A 17,210-nucleotide genomic window follows, 5' to 3' on the forward strand; every position below is an offset into this window, starting at 1 on the left:
CTAAACAGCTTCCTAAAATAGCAAAGTTCAGGCATATCTACACCAAACATAGCATTGATAGAGGTATGAGCTGATAAATCCATGCATAATTAAATGTAGCTATAAATTTGACCTTAAACTACTTTGAAAGTGTGATTTTATCTCCTACATTGCATAAGTGCTTTTAAAAATATTTACATCTTCTCCTTTACAATGTTATTTGTACTCTGGATAGTTCTCTGTGTTTAACAGAAAATAGAGTTGATATTTTGATCAATCATTTTTACAGCATGTGAAGTTATGGCACATTTCTAATGTCTATGCTATTTATCTTTTGACTTTAAACTGTTGCTTATACTTGGAATACATTTAAACTGGAAGTATGTGCATTGACTAGTTATAGGCTATTGTAAACCTAGGGACTTGGTGAACCAAGCAAACATCCAGACTCAACAGCATTAATATGCATGGGAGAAAAGAGCCTTTACTAACAAAAGAGAGGTGGACTACACTATTATTCTTTGATTAAATAGCGGATAACTATTTTCAAAATATAGTGGAGCTCATCTCCATTGATTTATAGTTGTCAAATACCCACAAGGGCATTGCTAATTACACACCATGTGGAACATTATCTCTACTGTGGTACCACAATAATTCATTTTGGGGTTACCAGCAATACCTTAATTAGTAAATGTGAATCTTTCTTTGGTCCTTGGTAAAGATCACAGTTATAGTTTAGACAGTCGAGATAACAGCTTTTATCCATAATTTGCTCTTTCTATTCTTCTGACTTAACATAGTTATATACAACATATTGTGATTTAAAAGCAAGCCAAGTTATTTTGAAATATATTGACAAGACTATTGCATATTAGATGCAAGAGGTGTTTTTTTTTTTTCACTCTGTTTAACACTGATAAAACTTCAGCTGGGAGAGGAGTAAAAAATGAGCTTCATTTCACATTTTAAGAAATAACGAGAGTCAGAAGGGATTGACAAGAACAATCAGGAAACAATTTGCAGGAAAAAAAATGCAGAAACAGAATTTAGTCCAGAAAAAGTAAGACTAAGGTGAATGGTTAAGTTATTCAGAATGTAAAAGAACATAAACTTATAAATTTTGAATTATTTCTCTGGGCTAACAGAGAAGGAAGAAAACAACAACAACAACATCATCATCAACAACAACAACAACCATTAATTTTCTACAAAGATTTTGCTAGATGCTAGAAAAAGTCTTCTTGTCTATTTGGGTAGTGAGCTATGCTAAAACTGAGGAATGTTATTCATTGTATGTAGAATGAGTTAGATCAATGTATGGCTACGTAGAGCACTCAATTCTACTTCAGCGCTGAGAGAGAGAAGAGAGGCCTGTTGAAGTCCCTCCTAGCCCTGTGGTTGTTTGATTTCAAGAATAAAAACCACCTCTTTACATACCTTCGATGTGAAGCATAATTTCCAGTAATATGCCCAGAGCCATCACACCCAGGGGTGGGACACCTAGAATAAAAATGTAAAAGATATAGAGCAGTGTTACTGACAGGAAAGAAATAGCTGCCCATTTCATATAAAATATATATTTATATATATATTAATTGACTCGATAATTGTTATCACAGGTGCCTGCCTTGGAGAACTCCAGCCATTGCTAAACCTGAGCTTAATTCCACACCAGGGACAAACATACTTTTCTCATTCATAAAATGTTTTTATTAACTACTCATCATCTGCCCACTCAAACACTTTCTGGATACCTCTTGTATCAGCAAACTACTGGAGATTTCCAGCAGCAGTGTGACACCCCCACACCACCAGAAATGAGTAGGGTTGACAGCAAAGATGTATTATTAAGTAATGGCTAACATTACAAGTAAGCCATTTTGTTTTCTGGTAAGGATCTTGCTCTAATCCCACCACAAAGTGTCATGAGACATTGGTGTACCTTTGTAGGCACCCTTCCACCTCTCCATGAGATGAAGAAAATGCCTAAAGAAAAGGAAATGTACAGACTGGGAGGTAAAGTAGTCTTCTTGCATAGAAATGGTAACCCACTTAGCATTCCCAGACATCAAGCAAACAGATACACTCATCAGTGGAATTTCTAATAGTTGAATGACAGTAGAGTCATCAAAGAAAATGCTTGTTTTTCTCTACATTGTGAAGATGATTGTGATCACTACAGAATAAGCTAAATTATAATGCTAAGTATAATCATTAGCTGGTATTTGAACTTCTACACTAAATCACAGAAAAGACAAAAAGAAGAATTATTTTATACTCATTTTAATGAACTGTCAAATGCTACATGAATTCCAAAACCTCATTTTTCCTGAGCCTCAGTTTTGATTTTTAGCCATGCAATAAACCTCATTTTGAAGAAAATATCCTAATTTAAAAAAGCAATCTCCAGATGCTGTATTCTGAAACAAGAGATTTCCGTAACATTGACTTCAGTGATTATTTGAATCCAAAAGTCATGCAGACGTTGTCTTTCACCCTTTAGTTACGTGTGAGCTTTCCTCAAAGTTGGTACATACTGGTAAAATGCTTTCATGGAGGTTTCTTCAAACACTTGGATGTTTCTTAAAATCAAGAATTCGAGTAACCTGGAATTCAGTGCAATGTTATTGTCATATTCTATTAGGCTGACCTTTTGCTCTTTAAATCTAATAAGCATTACCTACTTCTGAGGAGCTCAGCAGGGCCAAACCTCAAACACGATTAATGCAACCTTGAAAGAGATAAGCTAAACTGAAATTTGTTAGAGTTCTCACATGGTATTCCACTGGACCAGTTCAGTTACTCTATAGAAAACAAAAATGCTTTAATGCTTCTAGGATGTAAGCTGGTAAAACCTCTAGGGTTCACTAGATCACTTCCTATAAGTTTCTGGAAGATTCTCTTCTATATAACAAAGATCCTGTGTGCTTTGGATAAGGAATCTAAACAGCATCCTTAAGGATAATTCTCCTTTTCTCTCGTGTTATGTGCTTACTTCACTTACATATTAAGCCTTTGCCATAATGGCACTTTATTACTACATCTTTGCACAGGACTAAGCATAATAAACCCATGATCTTGACTAGAAAGTATAAGTAATACTGTGAGTCTTTGTGCATCTTAATATGTAAAAACCAATAGACGTGCTGACATCACACATTAATCTTTCTGCTTGTAGAAAGATTAAAAAAAAAAATAGAAAATTGCAGTTTCTTCTCACATAACTAGGTAAAAATATGGTGAACAAGTCATAGTTCTTACCTGTATAGCCCTTTCCGTTAATTCTTTGCTGTGGCTAGCCCAAATTTTGGAATATAGGCTGGCTAGTACTTTAAGTTAAAAAATAAATGGGGGGAGTCTTATGTTGAGATTTTAAATGTTACATATATATAGATATTTAGATGGTTTTCTTATGGCATTTTGTTAGACCTATAGAGAGAAGATCCACTGCTTCTTTTGTGTTTTTCTTTCTTTTTGTTTGTTTGTTTTGGTTTGTTTTTTAATTACAAGTATCTTCAGTGATCTACAAAACTTATTTCCTACTTCCATCAAGACCAGATATATCACTGAAGCCTGACTGAAGCCTCTAACGATGTTGTATCAAAAGATATGGGAATAAAAATTAATTAATGAATTGCCTAAACTTTGACTCTAAGTGTCCATTGCTTTTAAATGAATAATGGAGAGCAAGAAGCCATTAGACTATTCCTCTGCAGTTTCTCTGAGGTACTACAAGGATTCCTTTTTTATGAACACATAGTGTTTGAAGTCTCTATTTTTGTCCACATATTCTTCAAGCCTTTTGAGTATAAGTTATTATCAAAACAGTATAATGGTTTTTTCATGTTTTACAAGACTTTTGCTACATGCAGGCATGATTAGTGTCTTAACAAAGAGGATTTGTAAGGTATACCAGTATAACTGATCAGTTGGTCTCAAGATTATACCATTACACCTCAACCATTTGGACACTTACACAATTTAAAAACTAGGCTATTTCTGCATCATTTGGAAAACAAACAAACAAACAAACAAAAAAACAAAACAACAGCAACAATAAAAAAAACAAGCCCACAACTAAAAAATGGAAGCAACTGATATAAAAGAAGAAATCATTTGCTGTAAATTTGAACTGAGAATCTTTAGAAATGGCTCTGTACAGTTCACACCAGTTTAAAATGATATTTTTGATTAAACTAGAACAGATTTTTTTATATAGGCAAGGATTTTAGAAAGACCTTTTCAGATTTTGGTTTTAGCATTATAATAATTGTTTTCTAGTCTCATAAGCTGATATTGACCTAAATGTACAATATGAAATGAGAGTTTAGTGCAGTTGATAAGAACATTTTAAAATCCTGGAACATTTCTATTTGTTCATGTTTCTATTCTATGGGAAGTGTTTATAACTACTGTGAAATATGAGATAGTGATATGAAACAGTTTGTTTCAACTACAAAGTTACTACAATATTTGCTATCCTAAATAGATTAGATAAGGAGACAATTACAAGTCCCTGTACCATTAGAATTGTGGGTCTGGATTTTCAGAATACCTTATCATACATAGAACTTGCATATACTCTACTGCTTTGATATCAACTACTAAATACATGTGAATATTTGACTTAGAAGATTGTACATGCTGGCAACAGTGCCTGAAAAATATACGTACAAGTGCTTATAAGAGTGAAAGTGATATGAGACCTATTGAAAATGAATGCTGGAGTAAGTGGAAGAAAGAGAAATACAGTTTTCTCAATTACTTAAAGTGAAGGTAATTTGGCAGAATCGGAAGCTTACTTGTAGGCTCTACCTAATAGCTTATTGCAGCAAGGAAATACTTCAGTACTGCAAAGAGTGAAGTGACAAAAGGACTTCTCTTTTTAAAGAGTGAAGTTCAGACTGTATAACACTGGCACTTTACACAAAATCAGAGCATCAAGAAAAAGAGCTTGTCAGTGATGGGGAGTGCAGTCAGCACTGCCTTGATGTCCCATTCAGTTCACAGAACATCCCAGAGAAGCTTTTGTAGGAACATAAGCATAAGCAGAAAGCAGGAAACACAGCAGAACAGCAACAGCTGCAGCAGCTGGATTCAGTATTGGGCTTAGATTCAATAGCAGGAATGAAGAAAATGTGAAAAACAGAGATAAATAAACTTAAACCCTATCACTCATTCTTCACAGGAAGAAGGTTTGAGGGTGTGCAGCAATTAAAAAATGCTTCCAGACTATTGAAAGAACTTAAGGAGGTTGCTGGGACTGGGGAGGAAATGGATGCAATGCCCAAATGGGTTCTGAGAGGGTTTTTCCAATGCCAATGCTTAAAAGTCTTGATGCAAGCTCAGCTCAGAAGAAAAACCAGCCTACCTCAGTACAGAAGGCTACAAATAAAATATACATTTAAACCTATATGCCCAGGTTTTTATTTAGATCTATAGGAGCTATATAAATTGACACACAACTTGCATATTTAAATAATTTATAGATCGGCTAACAACAGAAAAGTTGTTACACAAAGGTGCTAATAATGGACAGAAGTAATTTTGTCCTTCCTGTTGTGTATAGCTTTGGTTGACATACTTTTGATTGAATTAAGATATAAATTAACTCTAAAATTACAATAAAACAAAGATATAGTAATCTGTAATGTAATGGATAAGTTTTATTATTTTTTTTTCCTGTCAAGAATTTTTACCGCAAAATGACAATGGCTTTTCAGAATCAGAAGGATTATACTTCCCTTGTTAGAAGGCAGAGCTCATGGAATTTTTTTTTCAGTACATGCAGTCTGAGTATAGCCCAGGGCCTGGGCTCAGGCTTGGGCTCAAGCTCAGGCTTCCTCTCTCTAAGAAACACTTGTGTTACTGAGATTCAGCAATATGGAGAATTCTGTTTCCATCTCAGTCAAATCTTTTCTTCAGGGTTTGGCCAGTTTATATACATATATAAATTGAAATGGAAACCTTGGATGTAGAATTATACAAGCACACATTCAGCACACCACCCAAACAGAAGTTAGATCACATGATTACATTTTTCACTAGTAGGATGATAATTTTTGATTTAAACATCAAGACAATTCTAGCAGCTGTAACCAAGTATACCTTTTAGTCTCCCTTTCCTCTGTCTCTTTCCCCTTCAACCACTCTTCTATGGCCTGCGCCAAACCCTCTTCCTCAATACACCAGATGGTCATTTCAGCCTCACTGTCCTTATCAGTAAGGCCAGTTCACCTGGTTTCTACTATGGAAAGGACATGTTATTAAGTTAGGCTGTAGTTTTCACATGAATTGTCAGGTTTGTATCTGTATCAGGTTTGTCTGTACTTGTTTTTAGCTATAGCTTTCTGGGGATTAGTAATAGCACTCAGTGGACACTCTACAAATAAAGAAATAAAAACAGCCACTAATAAAGATGAAGAGTATTGCCAATAATGGCTATGAAGAGTATTGCCAATAATGGCTATGGCAAACTCCTTCTATATTGTTTCTGTACTGAGGATGTTGGATTTCTTAGAACTGAAATAAAGCCATTATTTTTTCTCACACTGGTGATGCCAAAAGCCATCAGATGGTTATTCTTTCTAGGACTTACCAAACTATACTAGGATTCTATTGCAATGGATAGATACTAAATATCTTTCGTGACCTGTTACTAGTAAGATAATGTAATCAGTTCTAAAGTTTGAAGTTATCTTTGTTTTTTGATTATTATTTTTTTGTTGGTGTGTTTTACACCACTTTGCACCCACTACATTGTGGATCCAATCTTCCCTTGAGCCTTAAGTGACTACCATACACACAGAATATTTATCCTATAAATTAGTCATTAAATATTTAAAACTGATGTAGCTAGCAACCCAAAAGAAAGATCATATTGAATTGAGATGGGGAATAAGCCAGTAAGTTGTACAAAAAAATCAGAATGGACCTTTAGAATGTTCCACACTGCAAAAGAATTGGAATTTAACAGAAAGTTATATCTTCCCCATAGTTTTATTTTGACCATGCTGTCAATCTCTATAGTAGAGATGTGATTTGCTGTTGAAGACTCAGAAAGCCTAGAGAAATATAATTGTTTCCTGTGGGATTTTTTCATAGCAGAATGTAGAATTTTTTATTGTCTGGTGGTTTTCATGTATTTGAAATTCTGTTTTATTTGACTGAATCACCAGGAATGGAATTCACAGGTTGAGAGTCTGGAAGACAGACACAATAATACTTTGCATTTCTATCTTTCATCTGAAGATATGAAAGCATTTTACAAACATTAATGGATAAAATCTCACAATAGTGCTTTGATGAAGGAAAGGATTTAGCAGACAAAAACTGGGGCATACAGAGGCTAAATGACTTTACACAGAAGAAAACAGGCTAGAAGAGATTCTTATTCACTGCTCTGTTTGACGTTATAAAGCCATGTCTCCTCTGAAACTACATTTAGATTCAAAAACAAAATATTGTTCTTTTCTAGTCAGGTAGTCCAGAAAAAAATGTTACAAAAGTAGAACTGTGAAGATACGGTGTTTGCAGTTCCCTGAACTGAATGTGTGAGGAATGAGTGAAAAAGGGGACTGAACAAGAAAAGGAAGGAATGAAAAGATTTCTCAAATGAAGAAACAGAGTTTTGAATAAGGTCTGATAAGCTTATGGTATGTCTATGCCTCTACAAACTTGAGTGCTTTTAAAAAAAACAATATGTGCAGCTCTTGATAAACAAGTCCCATGTTTAACTCCAAAGAGGCAATGAGATAACAATAATAACCTGGTTCTTTCCTATACAACACACCACTGACCTGCCGGGAGGACTGCAGGGGAAGATGAGATGATAAATAGAGCTGTGCAGTCCTCAGAGGAAACTTTTAGGCCATAGGTGTGTCAGTAACAGTCAGGGTTGTGGCTACTGTTATGAAAACTCCTACTTAGAAGGAACTGGATTGTAAACAGCAACTCACTTTGCATTTACTTTTCTGAGCAGAGTAACTCTGCCAGTAAGTACTGTCCTACATATTGCTATGAAGGCAGTATGTACAGATGTATACATGTAAATCTTGCAATCTTATTTTCTGTCTCAGGCACTGTGGTAGATTGTCAAGCTCTAATTAGGCATGTAAAGTTGGAACATTGATGATTCCTTTCCTCAAGAAGCCACAGAAAAGACAGTCTATTGTATCTCCAGCAGGAACACAGATGCGTTTCCACTTTTACCCTGTTGTTTCTACTTTAGTGTTGTTACTTCCATTCACTGGCTAGACAGAAACCCTCTATCTATACAATCTATTTGCAGTGAAAAACTGTTAAAACTGTTCTGCTAGGATGGATTAATTTTCTCTTAATTTTCCTCAATTAAGCTGCACATCTACATACTTTTATCACTTCTTCTTTTTCACATTTTCCACCATTGTTTTTCTTTCTTGATGACTCTTTCTCCTCATTTTCAATCCTTTCCCTTCAGTGGAACAAGGACTTCCACTTAACTTTTGTCTCCAGTTTGCTTTCCATCTTTATTCCTCCTCAGTGTTTTTCTTCTACATTTTACTTCTGCCTTTTCCAGATCCTTTTCTCAAAATCTTAGAATCACAGAATGGGTGAGGTTGGAAGGAACTGTTGGAGATCAGAGGTCCACTGCCCTTTCACCCCATTCCTGCCCCCTCCCTCCCTTTCCCAAAGTAGGGCCACCCAGAGCAGGTTGCCTAGAACCATGTCCAGGTGGGTCTTGAAAATCTCCAAGGAGAAGACTCCACGACCTCTCTGGGCAGCCTGTGCCAGTACTCCATCATCTGTTTTTTCAGATGGCACCTTCTGTGTTCCCCTTTGTACCCACGGCTTCTTGTCTTGTCACTGGGCACCACTGAAAAGAACCTGGCTTTGTCCTCTTTGCACTCTCCATTTCCTTCCTTATTTTCATTTATTGTAATTTTTCAATTTTATTTTTCTCCCTTTTACATTTTTCTTCCATATCCCCTTTGGCTGTTGTCTTCATTCTCCGTTCCTCCCTCATCCTTTCCTCCTTTCATGACTTTAATAACCTTGAAGTTGACAGTTTTTTATTCCTTTCTTCCTTTTTGTTGTTTCCTTCTATCTTCTCTCATCACTCTCCTTGTCATCCTGCTTTTTTTCTCCCAGCTGATTTTATCTTTCCCTTAGTCTGCATCACATGTGGCCCTCTTACATAGTTGAAATGACTGGGTACACATTGCATCTTTGTGTCAGAGGTGAAATTTCTCTGTGTGGTGAAACCTTAACACTGAATTTCTTGACTGGCAAGACACGATGAGTCACTTTCTTCCACACTTCTGTTTGCATTAAAGTCCCTGCAAACTTTATCATTGGCTTCAAAGGGAACACAACCAAGCTAGCAGTGGGTGCTGCTGAAAATTACATTCACAGCTCATTTGAAGCTTATTTAAATTGGTTCAAGATGAGACAAAAACTCTGTGGGACAGGTAATGGATAATCTCAGTGGACCTTCAGTCTATGATTTCATATTCCAGGCAAAACATATGATCTACTCCTCACAAATATACTTAAGAAAGAATGTGAAGTTAAACACTTATAAATATCAAAGTTTCACAAAGATGCATTGTAAGCCAAAAATAAAAAGGAAGTTAAATTTAGATTCATATGTTAATTAGTTCCTTGCATTCAGCCTAACAAGAAGGAGAACTTAATCATGCATATTTAGTTTTAGCAAAAGTGCTAAATGCTACTTTTTCATATGTAAAATATTGCTAACATTTCTTACATAGCAGAATACTGACATGAAAGTCCTTATTGCAGGTAATAGGAAATTAAAAAAAAAAAAAAAACATAAATAATAATCCCAACCCCCCAAACCATAACAGGTATAAAGGAAGACAATTTGAAAAAAGGACAACAGAGGCTGTCCCCATTCCCCTATCCCCCATCTCCTGTCATTTGTGTTGGTATGGCAAATGAATTAATTGAGTAAAAATCTATTTTATCATTTGTTCACAGGGACTGTGCCCAGTGCAGTTCCAGTGAATGGACAAGATATCAGGGAATCCAGTCAAGGATCATTCCTGGAACCAAGCCCTCTCAGAAGATATCGAGAGATGTTCAGGTTGGAAATTGGAAAGACATGGCATGGAATGACTTGTTGTTACCACTTTCATTGTACAGTCTTTCTACCCATAAGGGAATGATGCCAGGCCTATGGAGCTAGTCCAGACATGAGACTAAAATAATTTTGGCTCAGAGGGTTCATGGAGTAATTTCAGTCATTTCTATCTCTGCTGAGAGATTGCTTCATCTCTCTCTTTGCCTCTATAAATCCCCAGCAACTGAATGGTTCTAAACTGGGGGTGGCAGCATACACTCCTCCTTACGTAAAATTTAATTAATTCCTTAAATTTTTGCATGTATAATTTTTGTGTCCTTAGCTCCTGGTACTATCTGCATTGCATTTCTGCATTTTTTGAACAGTGTGTGGGTGAGAAAGAACATGATATGCTTCTTAATTAAACTGAAATCCATTTTCCTATAAGCAGACTAAAATGCATCCTGCTGGCATTTAAAATATCACTGTGCACTCGCATGCACAGATACACATGATGCTTTTAAATTAATTATATTGCTTTAGAAAAAATACTTCTGTGCTTTCAGTTACCACCTCTGCATGCTGTCTGTTCTGCTAGCAGTCAGGACTTCCCAGCCTCTCTGCAGCAAGTGCAATGGTGTGTTGCCCGCTGTTCTCACATCTAGCACCAGCATATACTGCCTAATATGCCAGTTGCCAAAGGCGTGGTAAGTGCCTAATGTGAAATCACTTCTGTGCACTACCCAGGGGGTGTTCCGTTCACAGAAGCTGCCAGGGGGAAGCTGTGAATCAGCTCTCTCCCTGGGCACCTTGCCCACACTTTCTCTCCTGCCAGCATCGCCTGCCTTGGAGGCAGCACTGGCCAGCTGCACATCCCATCCCTGCAACAGCGAGCACTTCCTGGCACCAGGGATGAATCAGTTCCAACATATGCAAATTCAAATGTTCATTTCCAAACACCTCATGTTTTGAAAAAAGCTTCATTTTTATAGTGAAGGAATAACACAAAATTATAGAGGCACGGAGAAAAGTGCAGTAGGAGATAGCCTTAAGACAACACATCCTACAGCTAGCAGCAAAGCCACGCAAATTCTCTGTCTCCTAATAATACTGCTGCAAACCTGTAATTCAGTGTAAGGGTAAGTATGATTTTGAAATACATGGGCTTTTCTTCAGTAATTCGGGGTGGACACATTTTTTTCTGAAGAAGAGTGTCCTGTTGCTGGTTGGTCTTACAAAATGGGAACTACTAAGCCTCTCAAGAATATCTGCCACTCAGTCACTGCAGAGCAAGATTTCTAGTCAGGGTTTGCAGAACAGCCAAGAAGAGTGACTTATTTTCATTCTTGTATGTGAAAAGAGGTCAGAGAGAAGCAATTGAAGACAACAGCACAGGTATAGCATTTTGGAATTCTTTACCTTAGAAGATATCTTCAAAAGCTCTTGCAACTGCTCTAGCTTTTCTATTTATGATGTAATAAAAATTTTAACACAAATGTAAATTTATATTATGCCAAATATTGAATACTTTAAAAATGCATTATTTAAAGTAGAGATTTTTTTTCCCTGTTAATGGATTTACATTATGGTTAGGTCAGTAACCTAACTGGTTGCCTTGAACACCATAAAATTATCAATAGCATCATTCTTGAACTGCTGTCTCTATGTTGCTACTTCAGACGATTCATGCTCTGCTCTTTTGTACTATGTACATCTTATCCTTGGTGAAGAAAATACCAAAGGCTCTAGCGGGAACAGCAGTATGACCTTGAATGTGTCCTTTCCTGAGTTTCCTGGAGGTTTGGGATGACTTCAAAAGCTACAAATCTGGAATACTCAAAAAGTTCAGCACCTCCACAAGAAAGACTCAGGAAAAAAAAGAAAAAACAAGAAAAAACAAACAAACAAACAAACAAACAACTATCAGATTAGGGCTACTAAAGACAGAGGAAACAAATTAAAAACTTTTAATAGTCAATAAAAAACTTTCAATAGTAGCCTTAACAGTCTACTACTGTTGTTGGGAAGAAGGTTTACTTCCTGGCTTTAGACTTTCCTTAGTTATTCTGTTTATCTGTTTTTTCATTTGAACATAACTGTTCAACTTGTACACTCACACATAATTTACCAAAAGCAGTAACCTTCTTTTCACCAAAAGAAGTAACCTAGGAACAGGGATAGTTGGATGTAAAGTAAAAAAGAAAGGAAAGGCTGAGTGGGAAGGATGGAAAGAATAACAGCTTGAAGAAATTCCAATTTATATGCTCTCTTTCAAATTAGTTCATTTAATATTGCTATGAAAGACTGAGCCTACAGAAACATCTGTGATATTTCTAGCCCTTTATGATTTAGAAAGAAACAGGAGTCCCATCTCTAACAAGAGTTCTGTCAGCCTAGCATTATGGCAAAGCCATAAATGAATAGGATGGTAAACACCTTTGAGTTATATGGAAAACATATAATGGGCTGAATGAGGGCTCATAAGTTGGGAAAAAAAAAAAAAAAAAGCCATCCAAATAACAGAAATGTAATGGGCTTGAATTTTCTTCATGTTATTAACAGCTCTTTTCTTAATCTTCTGTTTCAAAAGAGAAATGAAGATTATTTTCAGTGCATATTCAATAAGGTAAAATAAATTAAGCCAGGAATTTAGTGTAAAATGTGTTTATGAGACTAACTGCTCCATAAGGCTAAGAGGTATATTTTGTTCCATGCACACTCACTATGCTGTAACTATTAGCAATGTGAACAAGCATTATTTCACTATAAAGTTCCTATATTGGATGGACTTTTAAATCTCTTCTGAATATATGGTTTCTATCTGAAAACACGTGCCATCCAATAACAAGGACAGGCTAACGTTTGGAAGAGGGAAGCAAGCCCTCAAGGGTTTCACTTCTCTAGACAGATGAAGGACAGGAACTTTCTATTTTGGGGGTGAAGAGTCAACAGCAAAAGAGAAAAATCCTTCAGTTTTTATCTTATGAAAACAAATATCTTTTTCCCTCTAGGCCTACAAACATTTGTCAAAAGCCCAAGTGAGGACGTGAAAATACTGAGTGTGAATTATATCATACTGTAAGAAGCAGTCTGGTCTAGTGAGAAGGCTAATGAACAGTACAGCTAAGAGAAATCCACTTTTGTTACTGATTTATCATGTGAGTTTACACTCATTTTGAGCAGCTTCTCAGGCATGCTGTAAGTTTTGGTGTGATTGACTTGAGACCCATGCTCCATCTACATTGACTTTTAAGTATAACTTCACCATTTACTTGATCCTTAAATTACCTTAGGCCTGCAATGTTAAGCAAAGCTTAATGGCATACTGAAGGGAAAATTCTTATTGCAAGTCCAGTCAAGAACCTATCTGCAAGAAGGACAGGTTAAGCACAACTAGAGCTATGCCTATCCCTACAAGTACTCCATCCTACTGCCTTGAGGTAGCCTCAGAAGATAGGCAGTGGACAGACAAATCAGTCCTAATGAAGCAATACTCAGGAGTGAACAATGTCTTCTGCACCCTTCCCAGAACTCTAAGAACTATAAACACTTAGTTGCAAGTCTGCATTGCTGCATGATACAACAGGATGTTTAGGGTCTTGGAGCACTTGATATATGAGGCTGCCAGAGCTGGGCTTGTTCACTAGGAAGAGAATGATTTTACTGTGTAAGAAACAATCTTATTTCTGTCTACAAATACCTAACAGGAGGGTGTGGTGAAGGCATAGCAGAAGTTTTCTCAGAGGTGCACAGCTGAAGAATAAGGAGGTAGCAGGGACCAGGTTCAGCACAAGAAAGTTCAACTCATTAAAAATAAATAAGTAAATACCACAAGGCTGGGCAAACCCTGGAACAGGTTGTGGAATCTCCAGCGTTGGAGACACTCGACAAGGTTCTGAGCAACTTGCTCCAAATGGATTATTGGAGCAAACTGAGCAGGAGTTTGGAGTAGATAACTACTGGAGGTAATTTTGCATTATTTTATAGGTCTGAATGATATAGATCCTCAATGCTCTATCAGAGAGCATACTGTTTGGCCTCTTATGGTAGCACAGACACAACTTTTCATTACTGATTTCCGGAAAGACCAAGCCCTATTATTCTACCTGATTTCCAACCCTTTCTTGATAATTCAAGTTCAACCATCAGCTAATTCTTTTGTATAAAAATTTCAACAATTCTATTTAAAATGATTATGAAGTCCAGTTTGCCTAGTTAATGAATGCTCAGAGAGGGACTGTGTAGCCTGAGATAACGTTCCCAGTTTCTGCTCCAGGCATTAAACTGCCTCTGCTTCTGAGTTTCCTGTCCCTCTCAACAGGGTATTGCAGCTGTCTGGATAGCAGTAAGAGAAACAACTGAGCTTTCAGCATGGTACTCAATGACCTGAAATGGGTGCTATTTCACCCTAACCTGTCAAACTGTATGAAGGAGTTTGCACTTAATGTGAACAAAGGAGACATCCTTTCAGTCAGGGCAGGAACCTCTGATAAGACCATTAAGACTGTTCCAAGCTAAACTACTCCTTGTGCTGGAATCTGAGACTGTATTTGAACAGCACTTAAGTAATAATTCCAGCTTTATAAGAATGTTCCAAGGTATCATTAACTATAGCACTCAAAAATGAATTGTGCTTTTTATTGTCAGGTGATATTCTCTAGTGTCTTTTCTTACTTTGTCCCTCCTTACTTTCTCCTTAAAGTTAACAAAGGCAGAAAGGCCAGGCTTTTGTACAGTTTCCCCTTCTGTAACTCCCATAAGATTAGGCAGTGCAAGCTTGGTTTATACTGTAAACATTTCATGAAAGAACCACTTTAATTTTGCAGTCTAACAGCTTCAGGAATTGCTTCCTAAACAGCTGTGCAAAGTGCTGGAGAAGTCAGAGGTTACAAACAGGGATAAATGGCTGTATAGCACAATGGCACTGTGAGGCTGCTGCACAGTGCAGTGTATAAAACAGCTCTCTCTCTCCCAGAAACACTTTGCTCCCAGTTGGGAATGCAGGCAGAGAGAAGTGTTCATGCTCTATTATATCCTAGGGCTCAGAGTTCTCATACTCTGTAGAATTAGAAAAGTAGAGTTGAGTGAGAGGCTAACAACTTTGTCTTACACACTTTTTATAAGAAAGAGGTTTCCTTCTTATTTTTATTTATTTATTTTAACAAAACACTTCCTCTTCCAAAGTCACTTGTTGCTTTTGTGTGCTTATAGCCAAATATCCCTGAGCATCTATTTACTGCTCTTTACTCTCATTTCTAATTCACTCAGTTAGTTTTGATGCAGATCTCATGTAAACATTGATCAATTATTTTCTCTCTGAAGGTTTTCTATTTCCAAGGTGAGTATTTACATCTTGTATTCAAACAATTTTATTTATTTTTTAACACAATATCCTCATAAAGATTCCTGATAATTAACTGTCCCCTGACAAGATTTGGGAGAATAATACCTGGGCAGGAACAGAGCTGAAACACAAATTCTGTGTCTTGATTAGCTCAGAAGTTGTGATCTTCAGGTATATACTACATGGAAGAAGAGCATCTTATGAAACCCCTGGCAATGAATCACGGATAGGCAGAATTCCAGTCTGAGCACCCATACAGCCACAGGAAATTCATAAATTTCAAGATGATTACAGCATCTCAGGAAAGTCAAACAAAAGACTGTGGAACAGGTTAGTCATCAAACTTCAGAAATTTTTCCTATAGTTTGCCACTTCCCAGTACTCATTGTGTACTGTACCTCTCATACAGAATTTAATCCGTTAGTTGTGTCTTTAGAATGTGCTCTATTTTCCTTTTTTATGCTAAGGGAAATTTTTGAATGAGACTTTGTCCAAGGGAGAAAAAAATCACTTTTTTTTTTTTTTTTTTTTTTTTTTAATACCATAAATACCATAAAATTAATTACAGTTGCTTTACTTTGGAATGGAAAATATTTTCATTGATGTGAACAGACAAAAAGCTTTTCTTAACCTTAAAGACATTTCCACTTCATTCTTGATTATATAAGGATTTATATGAAAACATACACACATTTGGTCTGTTATACATTAACGATCACAAGATTTTTTTCAAAAAACGGAGATGAATGGTCCTTATATGTTTACTTATTACCTATTTTTAAACAAGTAGCATTTACTGTGCGTTCAGTATGCTTAATACCATCATTTTCAAAAAAGAATTAAAATCAGGTAAAATATGCTTAAAACATTGTATTCTGGATATAAATTTTGTATATAAATTGGTAGACAATTACTTCTCATATGAATTAAATATTTATTTATTTATTTATTTAATTTGTGGAGGTTTATTGTATTAAATAGAAGTCAAATAAAAGTTAAAGAGCTTCCTTACCAAGATTTTATTAATACCTCTAAAATGTTTTCTTCTAAAACAAGTAATGATTTAATGGGACCCTGCCTATGACAACAACATGAAACTGCTTTTGTCTAGTGTAAGAAGTGCAAATTCTGCTCATGGAATTTGGCCTTGTAATATTGTTCTCACTCCGTTAGAAAAAAAGCTGCTCAGGGCCAGCTTTTTACAACTACCAAACATAATCTCAGATCCAAAGCCAACTAAGTCTGGATCAAGTCTCAGTCTCTCTCAGAAACATTGGAGGTCCTTTTCTGTAAATGACTGCTGAGGATTAAATTTTTATCTGTCTTTAAAAAATAAAGAAAAAATAATATTTCTGTTCTTTCAGATTATTACACTTAAGTCACAACAAGTGTACTGGGTGTTATTAAAAAACAAGGCTTGCCCCTCCTTCACTGCACCTATGCTTTTGGAACATACTTACGCTTTCCTGACAGATGTTTCTTGATTAGTGCATCAGAGGAAAACAAATCACCACCTACAATGGTTCCTGGAGAAGCCTTGAGAAGAAACCCATAATCTATATTTTTAAAATGATTTTGTTATTTAAATACAAATTTTATGAATTCCTTTTTTTTTTTTTTTTCTTTTTTTTTCTTTTCATAATTTATTTATAACTTTTATTCAAGGGGAACAAAAACAGCAATGTATCACTGCAGTATCCAGAGAGCACCCAACATTCACAGTTTTTATAACCAAACTTATTTGGGAAATGTAAAATGTGTATTGAATTCATATTCTTTAAAATAGGATAACCCAGGGTTAAGTATAATCCTGGTACTTAA

At 36.0% G+C, this 17,210-nt stretch overlaps 1 protein-coding gene across 6 annotated transcripts in view; it reads right to left on the reverse strand.

Annotated features, from left to right (window-relative positions):
* Positions 1–17,210, reverse strand: part of MYT1L (myelin transcription factor 1 like) — a 361,112-nt gene that overhangs the window by 32,264 nt on the left and 311,638 nt on the right. For all 6 annotated transcript variants that reach the window (XM_084515353.1, XM_084515350.1, XM_084515351.1 and 3 more), the window contains exon 17: positions 1,420–1,482. In XM_084515353.1, the coding sequence (XP_084371479.1) occupies positions 1,420–1,482 (63 nt within the window). The remainder of the gene's footprint in view (positions 1–1,419; positions 1,483–17,210) is intronic.

Source organism: Aythya ferina, assembly GCF_964211825.1.
Source record: "Aythya ferina genome assembly, chromosome: 3".
NCBI classification, from domain to species: Eukaryota; Metazoa; Chordata; class Aves; order Anseriformes; family Anatidae; genus Aythya; species Aythya ferina.